The sequence below is a fragment of the Leopardus geoffroyi genome, chromosome D2 (assembly GCF_018350155.1).
Source record: "Leopardus geoffroyi isolate Oge1 chromosome D2, O.geoffroyi_Oge1_pat1.0, whole genome shotgun sequence".
NCBI classification, from domain to species: Eukaryota; Metazoa; Chordata; class Mammalia; order Carnivora; family Felidae; genus Leopardus; species Leopardus geoffroyi.
In genome coordinates this window covers 24,234,555-24,258,311 of record NC_059334.1, presented here as the reverse complement: position 1 = coordinate 24,258,311, position 23,757 = coordinate 24,234,555, and the positions used below count along the sequence as shown (strand labels likewise).

The following is a 23,757-nucleotide window of genomic DNA, read 5'->3' as shown; positions in this document are numbered from 1 at the left end:
GTGCTCCTTTTTCCAACCCTAATAACAACTTCACGTGCTCCTCAGACACAGACCATGCAATGTATTCAAGAAAATTCAAACCAGTGATGTGGTATTCTACGTAAAGATTTTTTTCCCTCTTGTATGTGCTTAAAAAAAACAACAACATTTTTCTAAAAAAGAAAACAAATCTGCATGTGAAAGCAAGTCTTTAAAGTGAATTACTATTCCAGAAAACTAAGCTAAGAGAATGCCATAAAAAGAACCATTTCCCTTTTTTGCTCCTGTCCTGATAACGGTGACTCAGCACATCTTCAACAGAGAGAGTCAGATCAGGAGGAAAATGTTCTACTTAGTAGGGTCCTGACCAGGAGGAGCTGGGCATTTTTCTTTGCATTATAACCGATAGGAACTTTATCTATAAATCCTGGGCAAGGAATGTCCAGAATAACCACACTTCATGAGCTTTGCTGAGTTTGAGACGTCTACATAGCAACAGTCTCGCGATGGGGAACATTAATGCTTTTTATATTGGTGATCAGCTGTAACATGAGCAATTAAGTACAGTACTAATGGACTATGGCCAGGAGCCTGGTACTAATATTAAAAACTGACAGAGATGAATAGGTTTGGAAGTAAAACCAGGCTGACAAAGACATTTTTATGAAGTGCTTGGACCTATTTGATTTAAACCAATCAGAGGCAAGTTTGGACGAGTCAGGCCTTCAGCAACAATGATGCATTCACAGGCATTGTACCATTTCTGCTGTGCCTTAAATAAAAACACTCATTGATTCTTTTCAACAACCCACACTTTCATTATTACACTCATTAATAAACCAAGAGTGCCCGAGTAACATACAAGTAATATTCACTGAGGAACTGGCTACTTTTTTCTTGTTGGAAAATGAAAACATTTACTGGAAACATGAACCACACCACACGAAAAATAAATCAGTGGATAATGCCTACTAGATCACTCATTTCTTCATCTTCTAGGAAAGCAAAGCTGGTGGTAAGGAAATAGGAAAAAGACTGAGTCTCTATACCGGAGTGAAAAGAGTGAAAAGAGTGTGACTGAATGCACAGGGGGAACTCGGTCATTCTGATCTGACTGGGAAGGTTTGACAGATTTCCACGGGCATCTCTGGACTAGACGTTTGCCCACAAGACCCTGATCTTTTTCAACTTCTTGAACCTTCTTGAAAACGGTGGCCTTTCCCCAATCTAGACCTCTCTGTTCTGTGTTAGCATGCCTGTAATTAGCAAGAAGGAAGGAAATCTACCAAGTCCCTAAGCACAGTTGTGGCTGAGAGCTTCAGGCTCTTCTCTGACCCAAGCAGAACTGTTTCTAGTCACTGGACAGATCTCGGTGTCCTCTGCCTTTCTCCCGTAGAACCATTAAAGAGAATAAAGATGTAAGACATCTGGAGCAGTTGCCCCAGACCTTTCTGCCTACCACAACACACAGGAGCATGGGTGATTCCTTTCAGGATCATGAAAGTGGAGCCTCTTTTTTTTTTTTTTCCAGAAAAAGTCAGGTATCTGCAAATTTTAGTGCTTCACTATTATTAATTACTAATCGCTCAAGACACCCTTTGTATCTGATCACGACAATGTGAAAGGGGCCTAGATAGTGAAAGGATATCCAAGGAAGGATGCTAACCACCCTGGGACAAGGTTTCTGGCTCTGTGCAGAGCTTTCCATGTTGGGGGTCCCACTTGGCAGCTGACTATTGATTGTCTCAGCTCCAAACCTACTCTTCTGTGTTCTGGGACCAGAGTCCCACCCATTACATGTCTCTTTTGTCAGTTGTCTTCCTTTTGGGGTTCTGCAAATGGGGCCATAGCAGGCCAGGGGAGGGGTGGAAGTCCCTCCTTCTTTCTAATTTGTTCACTGCTCATTTCAGGGCCAACCCAACAGTGATGTAGCAGCAGCAGTTGGTTCCAGCCTCTAGCTTCTTTCAAGAATCCCAGAACTATCACCCTCCATTTGCTCTGGGGCCCAGCACCAGCTAGGGAGCCCTCCCTCCTCAGGTCTGAGCCTAGCTCCGCGATGCTCCACCTCTGAGCTCAACCACCAGCACTGGTTGGGAGCCTCCCCGGGAAGGAGGGATCTTAACCCCAGCTCTGTGAGACATACTCTCTAAACTTGTGGGTGGCAACAGCCTCTCCTCTAGGCCCCAGGGAACCTGTGGTTATTACCTCCGTGTTAACATACAGCTTCATAAAAACAGTGGTTTAAGCAAGTCTCTACGTCAGTTCTCTTTGTTGAATACCTAGTATGGTTTTTATTGTCCTTACTAGATCCTGACTGATAAGCACTGACCAAACAAATTCTCGATTTAGAAGAGTGAGTGACCTAGCATCTCAAAAGTATTTAATCCAGTGGGACACCAAACCTTCATGAAACATTCCCTTTACTCCCAAGAATGAGGAGGGAAGAAAACTTTTTAAGAATGTTAAATAATGTTGTATAGTTGCTAAAGTGTAAAGTATCTCTCCTAGAATTTTCCAATTTGACTGACTGAAGGCATTTGGGATTTTACTACTGCAGATGAGGTATGTCATGCAACTAAGTACAGATCTTGGTATCTCATTTAAGATTGAGGCTATTTTTATCTACACCAGTACTTGAGTTAATTACACACACTCACTGTATTATCACTGTATTGTCAGATCCAATCTTTTTTCCATCAAACCCAATCTGTTTTTTGATCATGTGATGCTTTGTAATACGTTTAATTTTCATCCTTAAAGTGAGTGAAACAGCTGAGATACACTCTTTTTGCAAATTTTAACTGCTGTCTGGTCCTTTACGTTTGATGGTTCAGGTGTTGGGAACATTTGCACATGGAGGTATGGGAGGTTCACTATCAGAAGAGAAGCCCTTTGAAAATACAGATGGTGTTTCTAATGAAAATGTTCTGATTAAAGCCTTGAATCATAAGTCAAAAATAAGTTGAATATGTTACCTTAAGTGCTCTTAACACAACACTCACCTGAGATATCTATGCTATTTTGAATTAGGGTTTCAGTGGTGTACCTGTTATGTACAGTGAGAATGTAGGCTGTTGTAGTAAATACTGAGAGAAGTAACACTCACATTTAAAAAACTGATGTAGCATACTAAAAAAAAAAGGCTAGAAAGAGTAATAATTTGAATTCCTGTTACCATTTTAAAAAATCCTTGTGGACTATAACAGCACGTAAGGCAATCCCTTAGGAATACTTCATGGGGATTTTTCCATGGGCTACTAAACCCAACCTAGTTTACTAGGTTATACCGACCAAAACATTCTAGGCTTCGTGGAATGGCTATACTAAAAGAGACTCTACGCTGAATGCAACACAGATAAAAATTTAATTGAACTAAAAAAAATATGACTAAGAGTTGATGCTCCAGATGACATTATCTGAGGATGCATTTGTATGATCCGAAGGCAGGTGTTGGGCATCTGGGATGAAATTGGAATGGTAACTCACATGTAAAAGGCAACCATCACATTAGGCAGTTATGTTTTACCTTTCAAACTAGCAAGCTAACTGGCCTGTTTGTTCAGCTGTGTCTTGACTTCATTCCATCCATGACTGTTATTGAAACATATGCATACACACACACACACACACACACACACACACACACACCTCTCCACTTGGATCTGAATTTGAAACCAGGTTGCTGAGTCAGTCAACATCTCAGCAGGGAAATGCCAGAGATAGAGAAGTTGGTGTGACTTTAACACATTAAGTATGGACTAGAAGCGCAGAACAAGGATAATGCATGAATTCACTAACAGATCTGCAATGCTGTGGACAACAACAGTCCTAATGCAAAGAGGAAACACTCTTGTGGATACAACCTTCATAGTAGGCTAATTTGGCATTACTTCTTGTTTGCATGATCATCACCTTCTGAGAGAAGCTAAAAGTGTTAGAAAACTGAGCCATGCACGGCTTGGCAAGAAAGGATTTTCTTGGTGAAAAGCATAGCTGTAGAAGAAAAATACCAAGATGGGAAAAAAACAATGGATCTTATCTGGGACCAATTTTCTTATTAAAGAAATGCTTACTTTTCAATATTAACACATTCAATGTTAATACATTTCAATGTTAACACATTCACATGGCAACCTCATAGTAACACTGCAGATTTAGGATTTCCAGAAGTGGAAGGTTCTTACAGTAAATGAACCTACAGAAAACATACTGAGTAGTCTAGGCTTGTGTTGGGGGTGGGGGGAGGAAGGCATTGTCAAATAGGTGGTCACAGGATAAAACCAAACTAAAAGAACATCTAATTTTAGCCCCGGTAACCAGAGAGAGCCACGTCCCTTAAAAAACCCCAAGGCGGTATGCAAGGTAAATGCCAGGGGATATTTTCTATTTCCAAAAAAGTCCTTTAGACTTCTCCTTATCCTTCACCAGAAGCTGCTTCCAATTAACACACTTTTAATTAAGCAAGGGCTTTCTAAGAAAGGGCTTTTTTTTAAGAGTAAAATTCATGGTATGTGAATTATATCTCAACTTTTATTTTTTGAATGTTTATTTTTGAGAGAGAGAGAAAGAGAGAGAGAGAGAGAGCATGCACGAGCGGGGAAGGGGCAGAGAGGGAAACACCGAATCCGAAGCAGCTCCAGGCTCCGAGCTGTCAGCGCAGAGCCCGACGTGGGGCTCGAACTCTCAAAGTGCAAGATCATGACCTGAGCCGAAGTCGGGCGCTCAACCGACTGAGCCACCCAGACGCCCCCGAGAAGGGGCTTCTTACCTTTCATAATGTCTGCGGGTGCAAGTGGCGGCGCTGGTGCTGCCAGGATTACCACCTAATTCATCATAAATATGTTTCCATTGACGCCGGGCTGTTATCTGAAAAAATGGCAATGGGAAATTCAATCTTCATCATAAGAGATTCACAGTTCCAGGATTCAATACATATGCAACAGAAGAACAGCCTGTTCTGGAAACCCAGAAACAGAGAAGTCCACATGAGTATATGGGGAGACTCGGGTTTTACAGTGAGATCTCTCCTTTAGCACTTTTCTTTATAATAAAAACGGAATTCTGCTTTGGGCTCTGTTTTGTCACCCTAAGGCATCTCCCTGGACATTTATGAAGCTAGTTCTCCCCGGGGTCCCAAACTCATACTCTGTTCTTTTATGTCAGTGTGAGGAAGCATCCAAATAAAATGAGATTTCAGCTAAAGTATCAGTTTAAGAGAACCAGAATTAACACCGGTTGCTTAAGGAGCAGGGAAACGGGTGCCCAAGGACGTAGGAAAAGAGGGAGAGTTTTCACTAAATGTGCTTTTGTATCTTCTGATTTCTGAACTGTGTGATGCGTAGACTACTTCAAAAACTAAATAAAATTACTATGTAAATTAATTAAATTGACCCAATTGGTTGTGGGATTTGCAGTCATCTCAGGCTAAATGGTTATGCCAGCTCCTCCCACCACCCAAACAAAACCCAAATCTCCAACTGTGTATGTTGCGAGCTGTTTGTTTTTATTCACTTAGGTCAGGAAAATGGGATATCCATCAAATCCTACGAAAACGAGCAAATTCCAAAGCTAAAATGCAAGCTCAGTCTACTGTTGAGTTGGGTGAATAAAACCAAACAGCTTGCAATATACTGATGGCATGCTATGGCCCTATTTCCTTTTTTTCTTTAATTTTATTTTTGTACATAAATTAAGACTTTACAAAATAGCAGATGCATGATCTGGCAAATGATTAATTTGGGGAAACCACGTCATTTACTAACATCCGAGCAAGTCTAGTATTTCCTTGAAACCAGGAGACAGAATGCATTCTGAGGTCCTTGTGGATGTTTCCAAACAGAGTTACAGGAAAACGCTGTTATTGGAACGTGCAGGGGGCAGGGCGCTGCACAGGTGCCAGTGGCACTGGATAAAATCAGAGTAGGAGGCTTCTTTTGGAAAATAACCGCAAAGCTGCCAGCGGAGTTCACTTAGGGGCTGAAGGCAGCAATCCGAGGGAAAAAAAAAAAATCTCAGCTCGCAAACAGGGGCTCGTAATTGTAATGGAAGGAGGAGGGGTGGTTAAATATTATAGGGTAAATGGCACCTTTTCCATCTCAAGTAAAGACCCCTTTATTTCCATAAACCCTGCTCGACAGGCCCGGGTAGGACGTCAAGACCATGGGAGCTTTGCATTGTTCAGCTTCCCACGAAGCATGCTTGAACCAAGTTGTGTCCATAGTCCTCTGTAGACAGAACCACCCTTTACATCTACTAGCAGGTATGGCTAAAAATAAAATCTTCCTTTATTTATAGCTTGCTTTAGATTATAATAAATGGTTTCAAGCCCCTTTCAAAACACTCAGAATATGTGTTTTAGTAATCATTTTACATTTAATTACAATCTCCCCCAATCTTTTTAATAATACCATCTCAGGCTGGTCTGTTTGAGACCTGTTGAGACCTCCCCTCCCATGTGTCCATGTTATTCCTCCAAGCCCTTAAGATACTGAGGCCCCTTGAAACACACCTCCATATTCCCCCCCCCACCCCCACCTCAGATGGGGTGGGGAGCCCAGCAAGGCCAGAAGACAGCCTATGTAAGTCCCTGCAATCACTTCAGAGGAAACCATCGCTCTTGTCGTCCTTTATCTCTTCTATGCACTCTATTTCATATATTTTTTGAAAATGTATTTATTTATTTTGAGAAAGCATGTGAGTACAAGCGGGGGAGGGGCAGAGAGAGGAAGAGAGAAAATCTGAAGCAGACTCTGCACTGTCAACACAGAGACCAACATAGGGCTTGGTCCCACAAACCATGAGATCATGACCTCATGAGCCCAAATCAAGAGTCAGATGCCCAACTAACTTGGGTCACTCAGGCTCCCCTCTACTTCATATTTTATAAAGAGTTTTCACATGCTTGATTATCACTTCTTCCTCCCATCAGCCTGTGAGGTAGATTAGAGGAATCTCGTCACAGATGAAGGAAGCAAGACACAGAGAGGTTGCATGACTTGGCCAAGGACACACAGCAGTAGAATGGCAATGCCAGAACTCATAGCTTAGGATCCCAAGAGCAGACTCCTTTCATGACATCAAAATGGTGTCCACATCAGATTGAGCTGGTGAATAGCCCATGTGTGTAGCAGGGTGATAATACAGAACTCTGGGGACCTTTTGCTTCAAGTGAGGCAGAGGACTGTGGAAATCATAGCTTCTGCTACAAGTTGTCAACTATAAGCTGTGGGTCTCTTACTAGGGGGGAGATAGTGCAGCAAAGAGGTCAGCAGGGATCTAAGGGGATGGGTTAGGTTAACAGTGCTCTGAGATTTTACTCTCAGTAAGTAAAACTATGGTTCCTCTGACCCTGCCCATGTGTGTCTCTAGTTAGAACAGAGGTTCTATATGTCCACCACTGAATCACAGATAACTCTCAATTATATTGGAATCCTTCTACTTACTCCCCCAGGCACCAGACATTTCTTGAACATCTCCCATTGGTTGAACACTGTGCTAGCAGCTGGGACAAAACAATGAAAACCAGACCCAACACCCAACATGACCATATCCCAGTGTCTGTGTGTGTGTGGGGGGGGGGGGAGGGATAACAAAAATAAAGAAGGGACGGAATAGATAAGCAAAATAATACAGGTTGTGAAAAATGTAATGAACAGGAGACCACTGGTGATGGGATATTTAATGTGTGGAAACTGACCATGCCTCCCTCCCACAACCTATCATCTAGACTAGGGAGTAGTACCCTGTTCAACCCTGGCCTATCACAGAAATGACTGACTTCTTTAAGAATAAATAATGCATTATCAAAAGGAAAAAAACAATCTTCCTCATACTAGGATTGAAACCGGCAGCAGGAGGCCAGCATCAGGTCCCATTTGGCATTATAAGTATGTGTGGCTGGCCAGGGGTCTGTGTTAGCCCCTGCTATAGCAGGTGCTGGTGTTTAAATACAGTTTTTACAAGTGAAAGTTCATCTGGAGCAAAGACAAGGGCTGGGCCTTCCAGGAAGTGGTCCCTGTTTACCAAGCTTCCACAGGCCGGCCTGGATGAATCAGACCGTTTTGAGATATTTTCTTTCCACAGGAAAGTCATAAAATGTGCTCTTTCCAACTGCTAAATGATTTTATGCTTTTAAGTGCACAGTGCTCCTGGGTACACATCTCCATTTTTTGTGTCCAGATGCGCTTTTAATTCAAATGCTACCCATGGGCTTTAAAGCAAGAAATGTCTAAACCTTCCCATTGTCTAAACCCACAGTGGGTCCCAACGCCCTATAAGGAGAGAGGAAAGGACACGAGAGCCCCGCCTGGCCCAGCCACCGGGCATCGGGCTCCCACCTGTACAAACCTGCCTCCTGTGAGAGTCTGTGTTCATCATGCCGAAGTGTGCATTTGCTTAGGGTTGTTATTCTGTTGTCCAGAATGTGTGTTAGCTTTAAAACCCCATTTGGGCAAAACCAGTGTCTGCCTAGTAGTCCCCAGCCCCACTCAGCTGGGAAGTTTGATACCGCCATGGGGTGAGCTTGACTAACACTTTCATTAATCCGAGGCCTCCTGGTTATGTACATGTTTCAAACTGACCTCATATTATTTTAGGTTTTTAAGGATACAAAGGACTTCTGGCTCTTTGTTTCCTCAAGAAAATGGTCAAATTTTTTCAAGCAATGATTTCTCTTAGCTTGTGCTTCTCCTGTGATCTCCTTCAAGATCCTCATTTAAATGTTAGGGATTCATGACATCAACCCATCATCTACTGCTTGTCATTTTAGGGCCCTGTGCCAGGTACAGAAAAGCATAGAGGTAGAAGGTAGAAGGTGGAGAGTGGAGGGTGGGGAGATACCATGAAAACAAAGAGAAGTTGCTGCTATCAAGGGTTCATGATTTAGCAGGAAGCATAACCCCATACAATTAACCATAAAGCAAGATGAAAAACTGAACAGACCACACCCAAGTAAAACAAACCAATGTAGGTATATGAGAGACTTAATCTCACTTTGAAGACACTTGACAGTTACTTCTTTCCCCAGTGTGGGGAAGACCCAAGAAACTATGAAAAGCTCTATACCTATTATGTTCATTAAGTTTCATTGCTTCTAAATATAGTCGTTTTCAAACTGTTCTTTAGAAGCCAAACTATGTTAGAGGTGGCTTGAAACCAGCTTTCTAAATGCTCACCTCTGCCAAGAAAACAGGTCCAGAGAGTGGGAAAGGAATCTTCCCCTTCTCTACTTTCCTGGATGGACATAGGAAAATATCCTGTCACTTAAAAACAAAACAAAACAAAACAAAAAACAACAACAACAACAAAAACGGGGAAACTATTTTAACCCAAGGCACAGTCTTGGGGCTTTGCTTTCTCTAACCTTTGAGGTTGCAGGGATGAAATAATATTGGAGTTTTTGTGGCTTGGTTAGGAAACAGCAATCAGAAATCTTGCAGGACTCGAGTGTGTCTAGAGCTTAAGAACGTAGGAGATGTGAACTCAAAAGGCACACTGGCCTGCGGTGCAGTGTTACCCAGGCAGCTCTGAGAAACAGCCTCTTTCTCGGGACACCTTGAGGGCGGACTGAATTCAAGGAAGATGACTTTTTTTTCCTGGTAGTACTCCAGGAACTGGAACCTTTCAAAACTACATGACATCATCTTTGGCCTCGAGAATTTTGAATTAAGCAAGAGGCTTTGTCCGTCCAGAGTACTAGGGTTAGATTCAGAGGGTGTCTTGAAATGATGTCAAAGCCGGAATCTGGTGTCAAAGCCTAATCCTTCCAGCAAGAAGACACGTGGCTTCTTCTTCCACATGAAAAATAATGGTCCTGTCTCACCCATGGGGAGAGGCGGAGCTGCTGACGTTCTTAGAAGGCACCCCTTGCATGGTCTTTTGCATCTAGAATAAGATTTTCTCAAGACCCATTTCCCTACTCTACCTTCTCTCCAAATATTGCCTCTGGTTCACCTTCAAATGGTTAGCCAAATGAAAATCACTTTAGCAAACTACCCTCAACACACTGCATCCTGGTAATACCCCAAGCTACTCTTCAAGCTTTAATTGCTTCACCAGACACTGAAGTGAAGACCTCTTTAGTTTAGCTCATCAGTGTGGCTCTATTCCGTTCTGCCTCCTCAACTGTAGGTGACCCATATTCTAAAATATATGGAAGGATGCATGATTATAAAGGAAAGGATCCTCATTGCCAACCGATCAAAATGCCAGGATATTGTTTTTTAGGGAATCAAATTCATTCATTACATTTATGATCTCGACCTAAGGAGGCACAGACACAAAATCCATTTCCAGCAAAGACAGAGGAGGCCAAGAGAACTGAATATAGCCATTAGTCGAATGCTTATAAAGGCTTAAAATAAAACCTTTGCTCCTCTTTTTTTTTTAATTCAATTTGAGGGTTATGAAGGACTGAAATGAAATAATCCATAATCCGCAATTCAAACCAGAAGGTTTGGAATAGTTTATAACCACAAACAAAAACAAGCCAATTAAGATGGCCTCTTTTTATAACCAGAAGGAATTCCAGAGAGATGTCTTTATCCAATCACAAGTTAACAGCAGGAGAGATACATCCACAAGTTTTAAACTTGCAGTTTTTTTTTACTGTTACCGAATGTTTACATCATGCAGACTTCTTGACCCATCTCCTAAGTTCACACATTTTTCTCAAGACTCAGATAAAATCTCAGCTAATAGTGTGTCCGGTTAGGCTCAGGTTAGTTCCAAAGAACTCACTGTAAGATGCTACCAGTGAAGGTAGGTTATTAGATGCTTTTCCCAAAATATCACTGGAAATATGGAGAAAGCATTGTACACATACCTAAGAGACTGCTGAGGATGGAAGATATAAACACTGGTCATTTATATATGAAGGATGGTCTTTCCTTTCAGTGTTGCTATGGAGCTTGAGGCAATTGTGCACAAAATTCTCAGCAAGTCAGAATTTGAAGAAGTCCGTAATGACCCCATGCAACTCATTTCACTTCTCTGTGCCTCAGTTTCCTCATTTATAAAATGAGGGTGTGGGCTGGAGCAGGGCAAGTATCTTTCTCTGCACAAAGGCCTATTTGCAAAAAATAAAAATGTTCTGACGCTAGGCTTTCCTGCATTCAAAATGAAAATGGCTTATCGAATCCCAATGTAGCTAGATTACCACTTTACCAAATGGAAAAACCTTCCCTGGAAAGTTTGTGCTGCTTGGGAGCCAAAGGGATGTTAATACTCTGGCTTGCTTCTTTAGTAATGGTGTGAAGACAACTTTCTAATCTTTGATACTTGACTTAGATGGGGCCACATTTTGAAGCTGGGAGTCATGAGGGCTATTAGGCTAAGTGGGAATAATCTGTTACCATTAGCTTTGAATTAACATCCCCTGGACAGTTTATAAAAAAGGATTCTTGGGTTCTTAGGCCCAGGGCCCACCACAGAGTTAATATCTCAGTGTGGAGGTCTAGACAGCTACGTATGCTTTAAAGTTCCCTTTGAAAATTTGAGCCCCAGTCCTTGAATAGCCTTTGGGAACCACAGATCTAGAAGATTCCAAGATCTCCTTTGAGCTCTAATGACAAGTCTACACTTGCATCTGATATCAGATAATCTCACAGATAAATGTCTTTCAGTAACACAGTGATGACAATTTAAGTCCTCAGACTGGATCTTACTCATACGTCTGCTGGACTGATGTCAAAACTGAATCCTCACTGAACATCTCATTTTGTTTATTGGCCCAATTCTACCAATAGAAAAGTGTATTCTGTACTTAGGTTCAAAAGCTTCAATGGAGCAAGGGAGTTGCAAACTTCAGTGCCTACAGGGACAACAAGGTAGCATAAGGCATTAAAAAAATAAAAAGGAAAGGAAGGAAATAAGGAAGGAAGGAGGGAAGGGAGGAAGGACAAATCCTACCAAACTGGCTTCATCCAGTTGATGACCCTGGATGTAGATTTTAGAGTAAGAGGGCTAAGTAGATTCACCGTCTCAGATGTGACGTTAGAGCTGGGGGTGAAGAATGGCAGGGGCCCAACGAACAATGAGGGAGTTGATGGGTAAATAGGGAAGGAGGAAGGGAGCAATTCCAGAAGTTGCCAGTCCCCTCTGTGGCTTGGCAAAAGAGGCTCGAAGCTCGTGACCACATGAAAAGCAGATGCCAATCTGGTCTCCCATGTGCCCCCACCCCAGCCTTTCTCTCCTGCACTCCACCTACATAGAGTGAAGGCACAGCACGTGGCAAAAGGGAATGCTTAGCTTGTTATAAATCTTCTATGCATTGCCTTCCATCCTTCCGCTCGCCCCCAGCCTACAGAATAATCCCAGGGCCTACCATCCCAAAGCCTTTTCTCACTGGGCTGCATCCTCTCTGGACTCCCCTTCAAGGTCACTTGTCCCAGCCACCTGGTCACTCTAAGTTATTCAGACTCTCCATGTCCAACATTATTCCACCTCCACACTTTCTTCCCCGCTTTGGCTTTCTCTTCCTGCAAGACCATGATCATTCACGTCTGAATTCTATCTATCCTCCAAAATTCTGCTCGAATGACATGAGAGTCACAAGCCTTCCTTCCCTCATTTCTAAATGAAATAGTACTTTACTTGAACAGGGAATGGACCTTTTTCCACTTGTCTTTTCATTATAATTACTGCCTCTCCTGGATGGTAAGCAACTAGAAACACTGGGGTAGATATTTTTGCATCTTCTAGAGTGTGTAGCACAATGCCTCCAATATGTACGACTTAATAAGTATGTGTTCTGGTGATGTGCTGATTGCGTAGCCATTCATTATTTCCCTCATTCAACAAAAGAGAAGATACTGTGTGTTCGATATACTGCAAATGCCCTGAAACTAATCAGAAGTTTCTTTTGTGTATTCTATACCAACTTGCCGTTGCATGGCAAAAAATAGATCCTTGTGAAGATACAGAAGATACAAAAGCAGGAAAAACTGATTCTGTGAAATTTGTTGGCACTCTCCCTATCAGCAGGCAACAACAAATTTCTGGGTTTAAACAGACGTTTCATAATATTGTGCAGTATCATGTAACTTATCTACAGTTCATAAAAATGTGTATTCCTATTCTTAACATCAAGAGTTAGGCTTAAAAATCTAAGCTATGGGGCTGACTCCTGAATTCATGAGACTAAGTTATTATTTTTTTTTTCACATGGACAAAAGCTATAATTAGCTTAAGATTTTGCAAAACTGTGAGCCACAGTGGCAAGGAGTCAACCTCTTTGTCTTATCAACAGACCCAACCAAGTGAAAAATTTCATTATTTATTTTGTACAGTGGGTGCTTGATAAAACAAATATTGTAAGGAAATTCATGTCTATGAAATGCACATTTTATATGTGCTTCATATGAGCATTTTCTTTCTTTATAAACTTTATTTCTTTATAAACTGGTACTAGTACCTCCCATGTATTAAATGAATATTTTTACACACACACTGACTCACATCTTAAGAGTTTTTAGTCAGAATTCACAGCAGGGATTTCTACAGTAAATACCAGATTATCCGAATCACATCATGCCTGCCATCTTTTCCCGTTCCAACCCCATGACATCAAACCATTATATTAGTTTGTGGAGTAATATGCTCTATCTGGCAAGACACACTAGTTATTATGGTGGGGCTAAAATGAATTTCATTTTCTTGACTTTGTGTCTCTTATTGTCATTTTACTAAGATACAGAGATATCCCAGGTTACCTCGTGAGGAGAGAAAAAAAAAATAATTTCTTATTCGATTGCAGAAGAAACTGCACAACTTAATCTGATCATTGTGTGGAGGAGAAAATATTTCCAATGACGACATCTTCCTATGTCAATTGATTTTATTACAGATATCATCTCTGCGTGCTCTATTAATACAGCTCTTTCTTCTTTCAAGATTTTAATCTTAGTTTGTTGCTCTCACATTTTATTGGTTCAAAATACAGGCTGTAAAATCCGTGGCCATCAAATTTTCCTGTGGGCTAAAAATAACCCGTTCCTGTCAGTTAGAATTAGCTGATAAAGAGTGTCAGAGCCTGTTGTGAATAAGTTTGATAACTTCCTGTTTATGCGGCACTGACCCTTGTCTAATAAAGCTTCTTTGCCCTAGAATAAGAGGAGATTCTGCTGTCTTCTATTCCTTAATGGCCAATACTGATTACTTTTGAAAGCCTTTAATACATTTCCCATATTAGACATGAACAGATGTCAGGTATGTTGCCAAGGGAAATTTCTTTTATGCAATCTTGGCTTGTTGTACAATAATAGCCCTTTCTCAACATGGGAAAAAATTACAGACCCAACTAATTTCCCTGACAGGGGGAGAGTTACATATGTTTTCCACTTGTAGTTTTTACGACAAGTTTACAATTTTGCCAAACCTGGAACTAATTGGGATCGTTTCCAAAAGCGGCCCAATAAACCCCCAAAAGTGTGGAGCCATTTGAAAAGGCAGTCAATGACGGTTTACTCTTGCATTTTCTCCATTTTGGTCAAAGGAGGGGTGGGGGGAGTTAGGTTGCAAAATTATTTCATTTAAGTTGCTTAAACACTTACTGTTTCATATCCTCCCAGTTTTTGAGCAGCTTGAAACATAGTCCAAAGGTTAACTGTTAGAGGGACAATAAGTATTTAGATAAGCATTGCATTAACATATTTCCAAGAAATGTCAATTAAAACATTTTGTTTTGTTCTGATTTCAATGAGAAAGAGAAAAAAAAAATACGAGTACCCCAGAGAGCTAAGTTCTTAGGCAACAATTTGCCAAAGGGCATTCAACACCAGGATATATTATTACCACTTAAAATATTTCTTAAGAAACAGTCGCAAATACAGAAATGGTTCTACTTTGAGGATAAAGGACAACACAGTTTTAGTCCTGTGGCCATCAGCCGACCAAGGGAAGCTAGGTTATGGTGTCCTTGGGAAAAGTGTGGCATTTCAAAATTAGGGTTGGTCTTATTCAACCCTTAGAAAGAAGCCATTGATTAAACGGTAATATATAATGCTTCCTTCAGATAAGACCTTTGCATAATGAAGAAATAACAGCCACTTTCATACATGATTATGTTTTCAATAGAATGTCTGAAGGCAGCACTCCATTAAGAACTCATACAGTATTTCACTAATGCGTGCTGCCTTGTAACGAGTAGGAAAACAAATATTTCACCCTAGAAGTAGCAGTGATAGAACACATCCAAGGGAAGGAAGATCCTCATTCACAGAAGGATGGAGTCCTTAGTTCTAGTCCGCTAACTTGTCTGTGTGATGTTACAAATACATACTTTTTAAAAACAGATTTCTCTTTGCAGGTTTGCATACGTTTACGCTGTTAAACGACTGTGCCCAACTGCTGGCAATCCTGTTTGTTTGTCCCAGACACCATGGAATGGGACTGCAATGGATTTGACTCTTTTACAAGAGGGGAAAATTGAATTTCAAGTAATTCCTTGGTAAGGGAAATGGAGAATAAAATTAAAATTAAAAAAAAGAAAAGGCTCTTTGACACAACACGTTGGAAAAGCCTCACTGAACCTTGCACTATTTCAAAGCTATCGAGAGCCCTGCCTCGGCCTTGATTTAATCTGAACCAATGCATAATGCAACAAAGCTGTTCATAGTACATTAATTTTACTTCTATTTCAAGCAACCAGTTTTCAGACAAACATTGTAATCATTCGTAGTTATATAAGTTTATAATGGCTGCGAGTGCTCTCTTGCAATCAGTGCCAACTGCTATTAGGTATGTAAATTGTTATGTAAAACATACAGGTTTGACATTCTTCATCAAAATGACACATGGTTTTAATCTAGGAAGATACGTTTGGAGAAAATACGATTTCAAGCCAGGGGCTCATTGCTTTGTGTGCCACAAAATCCAGACAGAGGCAAAATATATATTCAGTTGTGAAATCAGGACCGGATCTGGGTTCCTTCTCTTTTTCTATGGAATTCTGCTCAGCTATGAGTTTCCTTTTCTAGTTAAAAATTTATTACGATGCTTAAAATGTGCATGTCAAAGTAGTTCAAAATCGGGCTTTCGGTTCAAATCTGTGTCTTTCATGTTTCCTTTGAGGTCAGGTTTTTGTTATCTCTTAACAAATTTGGGGCTTAGGAAATTTGTTTTGTCCACCTTTAAATGTCCTCCTCTTAAAAGCCGTCTTTTCACAGGCAACATCTGTGCCCGATAAAGCGACGTCATTATTATTATCTCAGAAGAAAGGCGTGACAGACACTCAAGATTGACAAAACAGAAAATGAGAAACTTTCAACATGTCTATTTCCAGTCATAATCAGTGGATTCAAGCCTATAAATATCTCACTGCAACTGCCCCAGAAGGGAACAATGTAGCGGAAAGAGGCAGGGAGAAACATTCCTGGCCTGGATGATTTGTAGATTTAGTATAAACACAGAGAGCATCATCCCCAGATTAGGATTTCGACATAATCCTGAGTCAAAACTGTTTTCCAGTTTAAAGCATATGAGTAGTGTTGATATTTCAGAGATGAAAACAAGCATACTTACTCTGTTTAAAACCTAAATAGGGTATTCGCTCTATTGGCGTCTTCCTTTCTTTCATGTATTTATAAAGTGCCACCAGGAAAGCCTGTTCATCTGCCCTGCACTCTTCACCAATGGCAACCTTTGGTTTTTCTTCATTTGAGACTTTTTTACAGTTATTATGGTTATTCTTCGGCTTGGACAAGGCTGACCTGGCCTCACATTTCACCTGGAAAAGGGGGGGAAAATATGCCACATCAAATCAAGTACAGCCTCAGGATGCTTACAAAGACACAGCCAGTGACAGCTTGCACTGTGTGGGAAGGGTGAACCAGTAAATTATCCTTGTCCTGAAGTAGCTTTTTTAAGGCAACACTGCATATGAATGGTCTCACACCACGGGGTAGTAAATGTCTGTAAAGGGCCAGGTAGTAAATAGTGCAGGCTTTTGGGCCAGAGAGTCTCTGTTGGAACTACTCAACTCTAGCACGAAAGCAGTCACGGACATATAAACTAATGGGTATGGCTATGTTCCAATAAAACTTTATTTATAGAAACATGTGGTAAGGGGGCCATGGTCTGCCCAACTGTGCCAACCTCTGTTAGAGTCCTTACAAGTATGTTGATACGATTCCAGAAACAGTGTTTGCATCTGGCTGGACCATTCTTTTGCCTCCTTATACACTTTATTTTCTCAAGGGGCATCAGCTGTTAATGTCATTGAACAAAACATGTCTTTTTAATATATAGTCCCGTATTTTGCACTTTGTATCAACGTGAAGTGTATTACTTCTTCATAGTAAACTTATCTTGTTGCTAATGTTTCCAGCAATCTGAAAAAACACGTCACCACCAGCGGATGTCGGCATCAGGAACACCAGCAAAGTCTCTACTGTCTGTCACCTGAGGGTGATGCCCAGATGCACCCTCAGTAGGTAACAAAAGGTCCTACTCTTTAATGAGGGCTTCTTGTTTTTCAGTCAGCTCTGAGAATGCTGAAGATGCTAACTTGGCAAAGGCAAGAGTAGAGGTCAGCTAAAAACCAAAGAAGAGTAAGTGGAAAGAGCCATGATTAGAAAATAAATGGCAGTAAATGTGCCAGATGTTCTTGCTTCCACACTCTAGGGCAAATATGGAACTCAGCAACCTGAGTGGCTAACCTAAGGTCCCCTCCCCACCGCCATGTTCTACAAGAGGCCTCTGATGGGTGTTAAATATAACGCTAAGTTGCTGAGCTATTTTAATTGTAAAAAGGGGAAGTACAAAGGGTCAGACTTTGAGTTCAAATGTGCCCATGGGGAATGTGTACAGTTCGATATTCTTCACATCTCCAGATCTCACATCGGAGAGAAGAGGGCTGGGGAATTGTTATGAACAAAAATGTCCCACATATTTGACATTGTTTTCCATTTCAGATTTTTGAGCCTTCTTTTTCTTCCCCTTCAGAGTCTCCTTCCCAGGCATTAAGAATATAAAAGCCTATGCTCATCTATAAAAGGGGATGGCGTCCTCCTGTGCACAGGGGTTTTCTTCACGTTGTTCTCTTAAGGGAATATGCGAGGTTAATATCTTCAGACTGGTTCTGGAAAAAATAAAACTTCCTGTACAACTCATTCAACTGGGCCCCTAGATAAGATTATAATTTTTAAGGGGCTGGTGGAAATGGGATTAAAATAGTTTTCCACGTAGAATTTTTACCGACAGTATTTTCAAACCTTAGTACTTTGCCACATTATATTATGGCGAGCATCCTGTGAAAATTTATGTTGTCATCAGTTTTCACTGCCAAATTTTCGATGCAGTCTACAGTTCTGATGAAATCTATAATTTAATGGCTTTTTGAAATCATAAAATCATTCCAGTTTTTATCTGGATTGCCCCGGGCCTTTTGCGAGTGTGTACTATGTAGCCAGGCTCCATTTTAAGCCCTTTTTAGGTATTATCTCATTTTATGCCCATAATTCTAATGAGGCACGTTGTTATTCTCCTGTTAGAGATGAGGGGACTGAGGTACAGAGGTGATGAGTAACAGGTACAAGATCATGTCCAAGTTAGTAAGTGGTGAGTTTGGGATTGAGCTCTAGGGCCCGTGGTATCAAACACTATGATTTACTGACACTCAGAAAAAAAAAAAAATTAAATCGATACTCAAAACGCACTTGCAATTAAAAGCATATCTTATTAGTGGGTGTTACAAAACATACAGCTTAGAAATATGATCTAGCAAATGATGAACAAAAGATGAAACTAGATGGTTTCCAAAGTATGAAACCAAAGGGCTCCATTCCTTCTATTGTATATCGAGCAAAGGGAAGGAAACCAGTATCCACTGAGCCCTGGCAGTGAGCTGGATACGGTGCTGTGGTCTCACACAGTCTCCTGAATGTTCGTTCGTAACAATCAGAAATAACAATCATAGATTAGCTCCATTTTACAGTTGAGGAAAATGAAGCTCTGGTGAGGTTATGTATTTTGTTACTTGGCGCATGGGGGGCAGAACTCTGGGTATGGACTCAGGTCTGCCTCACTCCAAATCCCAGTTTTGCCCAAACAGGAGTAGATACAAGATTTGCATATAAAACAGGCTGAGTCTTAAATATGAAGCAATAATGGGCCATATATATATATATATATATATATATATATATATATATATAATTAGATCAGAAGCACCACTATTAAGGGAGTATGAGGTTTCCCTCTGTGTCTAGATGGCCACCTAACCTTGTGCCTCAACTGTGCAGAAACACCCAGAAACAGAAGGAAAGCATGGCGGAGGTGCACAACCCAGGCCCAGAGTCATTCAGACTCCCTGCTTTGTAGAAAAGGCTCCTGGGAAAGCCAGGCTGCCACCTCCTGAACTCCATCCTGAACCTCAGTGGGCATCCCAGCAGGTCTCTCCTTGCAGGGGTGGGGGGAGGGGCACACATAGGCTTTGTAAGAAGTGAACAGTGGTTTCCTTTCTCAGACTCGCTCCATACATTTCTTGAGTTAACATAAGAGCCCCTTAGGCTATTATCCCATTTCTGGGTAGGTCCTGGCCAAGTTACTTTCCACATTTTTCTCACATTTACCCCAAATATTCTCATTTTAACTTAACATTTTAATCTATTGCAGTTCCAATAGGAGCTAGTCTTCATGTTGACCTTGAGAATGCCCAATCTTTTGATGGTGACAGTTAATTACTCGATCTGTTTTTCCAACCTGAACACTTTATACTTGTTGAGTTCACTAAGAGCTTTGGGGTTTCTAAAGTGATTGAGGAAGTGCTAATTAAAGAATCCACATTTAATGTTTTCAATGAACCACCACCTATTTGATATTAACCACATCCTTTCACTGGCCTGAGTTATAACTGATCCAGCCTTCAACTGGGGCAGCAAGATGTGATGAACCAGCAAGAAAGAAGAGCCACAGTCTCATTTGGATTTGTCACTGACTTGGTAGGAGACCCTCATGTTCTTCCTCAGTGACACAGGAAGGATAATCCCTGGGGGTCCCTGGGGGTTTGAGGACCAAACTGGATGAAAAATATTGAAGATCATGAAAGTATCACCTTTGTGAACTATCAAGAGGATGTTCCTGATTTAAATGTAAGAACATATGGCACACCATGGCTTCCCTTCTTTTGTTCCTTTTAGAATCTAACCACCTGTTATATACTTCTGGCCTTTCGAAGGGGCTTACAGAATGTGAAGAGTTATTTGCCTCTTATTGGTGGAGGCCTTCCACTAGAGGCCTGGACTGAGAGGGATTTTCTTGCACAGATCACCGTATGAACGGGCTTGGGCCCCCCTCTGCTGCCATAATATGATCCTAGGGAAACAGCAGGATTTGGTTGGACACTTTCAAGACATCCTCAGAGAACCGGTAGCCTCTTCCCGTGTGTCTTTTGCTGTCTTTGGAAAGCCATGAAAACAGTCTTAGAAACTTAGAAACTTAGAAAACAGTCTTGCAAAGCTGGTTTTTATGTTCTCATTGAGAGAGTGCAAATTTTTGATGGCGACAGGCAAATGGCTGCCATTGTTCTTCCAGCCATGCACACAACAGATCCAGGAGCTTCTCCCTCTAGAGAGCTTAGTGGGGTGTAGCTGCACGAAGCTAGGATTTATCCATAGTTAGAAATGGTCTGTTTGAGACACTTTTGTAAAACTCAGTCACATTGGTCTTGGTCATAAAGCCAAACTGTCACTTGAAACACTGCTTCCAGTTCAGCAAGTGATCAGACGGTCACAGGCTGTGGTCTCCATTCCAGTGTTTCATGAGGAAAGACTCCTTGAAGACATAAATGCCTCTCTAGTGGTTGTTCTGGGCCCAGACGTGGCTTGTTCATTCTGTAGAGACTTTACATCTGTCTGTTGGTGCCAAGAGACAAGCCCACCATACTTTATACCTATTCATCTCTTTCTTCTAGTAGAACTGATCTTGCCAGGCCCGTTGAAAGCAGCCAAGGCAAAACTGTAATCCAAGAGTCTGAGGAGAGCTGGGTGTTTAGACCAGTCCACCAGTGGGAGAGTGACCCACCTCCTTGTAAAGATACTGAATGGAAGCACTGGTGGGAGGGGGTGGAAAGGGTCACTTAGAAAACCCAGGTTTGACCACTATCCCTCCTAGGAAGTCAGTGAACATCGCATACAGAGCAGGTTTGTGTTCTCTTCGGTTTTGTGGATCCTAGTGTGAGTCTTGAGCTGCCTTCCATGGTGAGAAATATTGGAGGTGCTGTTCTTTCAGATCAGTTTGTAGGAGTTTTGTAAAATTCCCAGAGGCATACTTCCTTAGTAGCTCCAAATGACATGGGAAGGAGCTTCATCCTGCTGGGCTCAGGTACAGAACATACTGGGGTAAACACATGATGTCACCTTGGAGGTATGAGGCAGGGTGCCAACATGAGACACTGGCAGTGCAAACTCTGTGCAATGCAAAGATCCTAAAACCTTCTCGCTCCATTCTATGGTATATTGCAAACCACATCACAGGGAATAAACTGTTCCTGCTGACATTCTTCAAGACTACGGAAGCTGATAGGCAGTTCTAGGGCTGAGATGTCCAAATTACTAGAGAGTGTCATTCTTGGTATTCACGTGCACTCATTTGCAGAAGGTTAAATAAGCAGAACAAAAATAACTTTAGGGAAAGACAGATCTGTTTTTAGACAGAAAATACACATTTCTACTGGCTGATCTCTTTTTAACCCTTTGCATTCTTGGGAGCATGAAGAAACCCTAACAGAAAGGTCATCAGAACTTCCTGATATAACAATCACCTGCTAAAAATAAGATTTATAAACTGTGAATGTCTCAGATTTGCTTCCATTACACTGGGAAGAGGCTTGGCACATGTGGCAGAAAAATAGTAGACTGTCAAACCCAGAGCCGAATTCATATTTTTCTATAGCAGCATCTTCCAAATTCACCACTAGCCAAAATGGTCCATTTTCATACACTTAGTCTTTGAATCTGGAAACATAATATCAGTTGAAATCTGATCTTCAATTCGAGTCCTAAAGGGGTTAATGCTGTCTTTGGCACAGAATCAACACCTAAGTATGAACACCCAGTAAACAGAACCGTGCAAATCTGACCAACCACCCCCACAAAAGTCAAAAGAGTGAGTCTAAAAATATGAAGTGACACTTCACCCCTCATCGTGCTCAGTCCCTCAGGTGTGCACTTTCCAGACTCCACGGAACTCTTCGGCAAAATGGGCCTGCTCCCGGAAAAAGAGTTTAGCATTTGTATTTTCCTTCTGCGTTACTGGAGATCTTTAAAAAGACATAAATGTATATATGGCTGCATGTGTACGTGTAACTCTTTTGCTATGAAGGTAAATATCTTTCAGTTTTAATCTAAGGTAAATTAGAGGTGACTGTGGAAAAAAATCACTAAAAAGCTTAATTCTAGACATTTCTAATTTCATCCTCTGTTAATCTCTGAAACATATTTAGATGAACACGTTCAGAAAGAGGATGGTTCAGCTTGGTCTATTTTTGACACAAGCAGAGTAAACTATGTCATTGTGTCACCTACTATGAAATCTCAGCTTCAATGACGTGGGCGCTTAATCATCTGTCCTTTACCCAACCGGCCAGCCTGGGAGGTGGGAAGCCTTTCTGTTGACTAATCAAAATGCCTGTACTCCCCCCTCCCCCAGCCACACAGGGGAGAGGAGGTGGTGGGAACAGACACAGAGGGCTGTGAATACCAAAGTCAGATTCTCCACTAAAAACTGCCATCAAGACACAAGAGCAGAGAGATAAAGAGAAAGAGGAAAAATAAAAAGATGCAGCCAAATGGATACCAGGCAGCAAATGACCCTACCTTGGCAACAGCTTTGCCGTCGGAATTGTTGTTAGAATCTTTAACACCACTGAACGAATCTCTTCTCTGTGGGCATGGCTTCTTTTTGCGTGGTCTGCCTTTAAGGTTTGGCGCTGAAAACAAATGAAGAACAAATTGATGTACATTTTCATGTGCGTGGGCTTCCTTACGAAAGACCATGAGTGTTACTACAGCGGTGCCCTCTAAACTGTTCAGAGAAACGTACGCATCTCATTTTATGCTCCTCTCTCTGACGGGCCGCATCTTGGTAGACTCTACAGTTCTGTACATGCTTCCCCAAGCGAATCTACTGCACTTTAACATGTCTAATCAGTGTAAATAAAATGAAGCTCTCCGCTCTCAAGGACAATGGTAAGGAAAAGGCACTTCCCTACTGTTAGAAAATAAACATGTTGAGCTGAAAGTCAACCTGAAGCCAGGCTCGGAGATTAGTCTTTGTTTTGTTTTGTATCTGTTTTTCAGAAACCTAGGTGAAATGCAAGCCCACTATGGTATCGTAGTAATGTCGCGTTTGAAAACCTCTCTCTTCAAAAGTGGAGACATGAGCAGTTTCTTAAATTATGATACAAATAAGTTGATATGATACAAATGAGTAGAGAGAGAGAGCTATAGAAAGAACATTCATAGTTAACAATCCAAAAAATATTCTTACAAGTATTTACTAATAATATTGCGACCAGCATGTTTCAAATCTCAACAAATCTGGCTGATACATTTAAATCAGCATGCTCTCTTTTTCCTTCTCAATGTAGTAAGATATCGAGGGTTATTTAAAATAACTTCCAAAGATCACACTGGGGCTAGCCTGATTCTGTGAAGATTATACTTTTTGAAAGCCACAGACAAGGTGCAAAGCAGAGTTCTATTTCATCCTTGAAGTTGAGCCTGAATCCCTTTAAGATCCATACAGAAAGCAGGGGGAAAAAAAGGCTGCTGTTTACCTAGT

At 41.3% G+C, this 23,757-nt stretch overlaps 1 protein-coding gene across 2 annotated transcripts in view; it reads right to left on the bottom strand.

Moving 5' to 3' along the window:
* Window positions 1-23,757, bottom strand: part of ARID5B (AT-rich interaction domain 5B) — a 179,512-nt gene that overhangs the window by 20,955 nt on the left and 134,800 nt on the right. For both annotated transcript variants that reach the window (XM_045437536.1, XM_045437537.1), the window contains 4 exons: window positions 22,791-22,903; window positions 16,498-16,702; window positions 14,529-14,581; window positions 4,748-4,845 (listed from right to left, as the gene is read on the bottom strand). In XM_045437536.1, coding sequence (XP_045293492.1) covers window positions 4,748-4,845; window positions 14,529-14,581; window positions 16,498-16,702; window positions 22,791-22,903 — 469 coding nt within the window. The remainder of the gene's footprint in view (window positions 1-4,747; window positions 4,846-14,528; window positions 14,582-16,497; window positions 16,703-22,790; window positions 22,904-23,757) is intronic.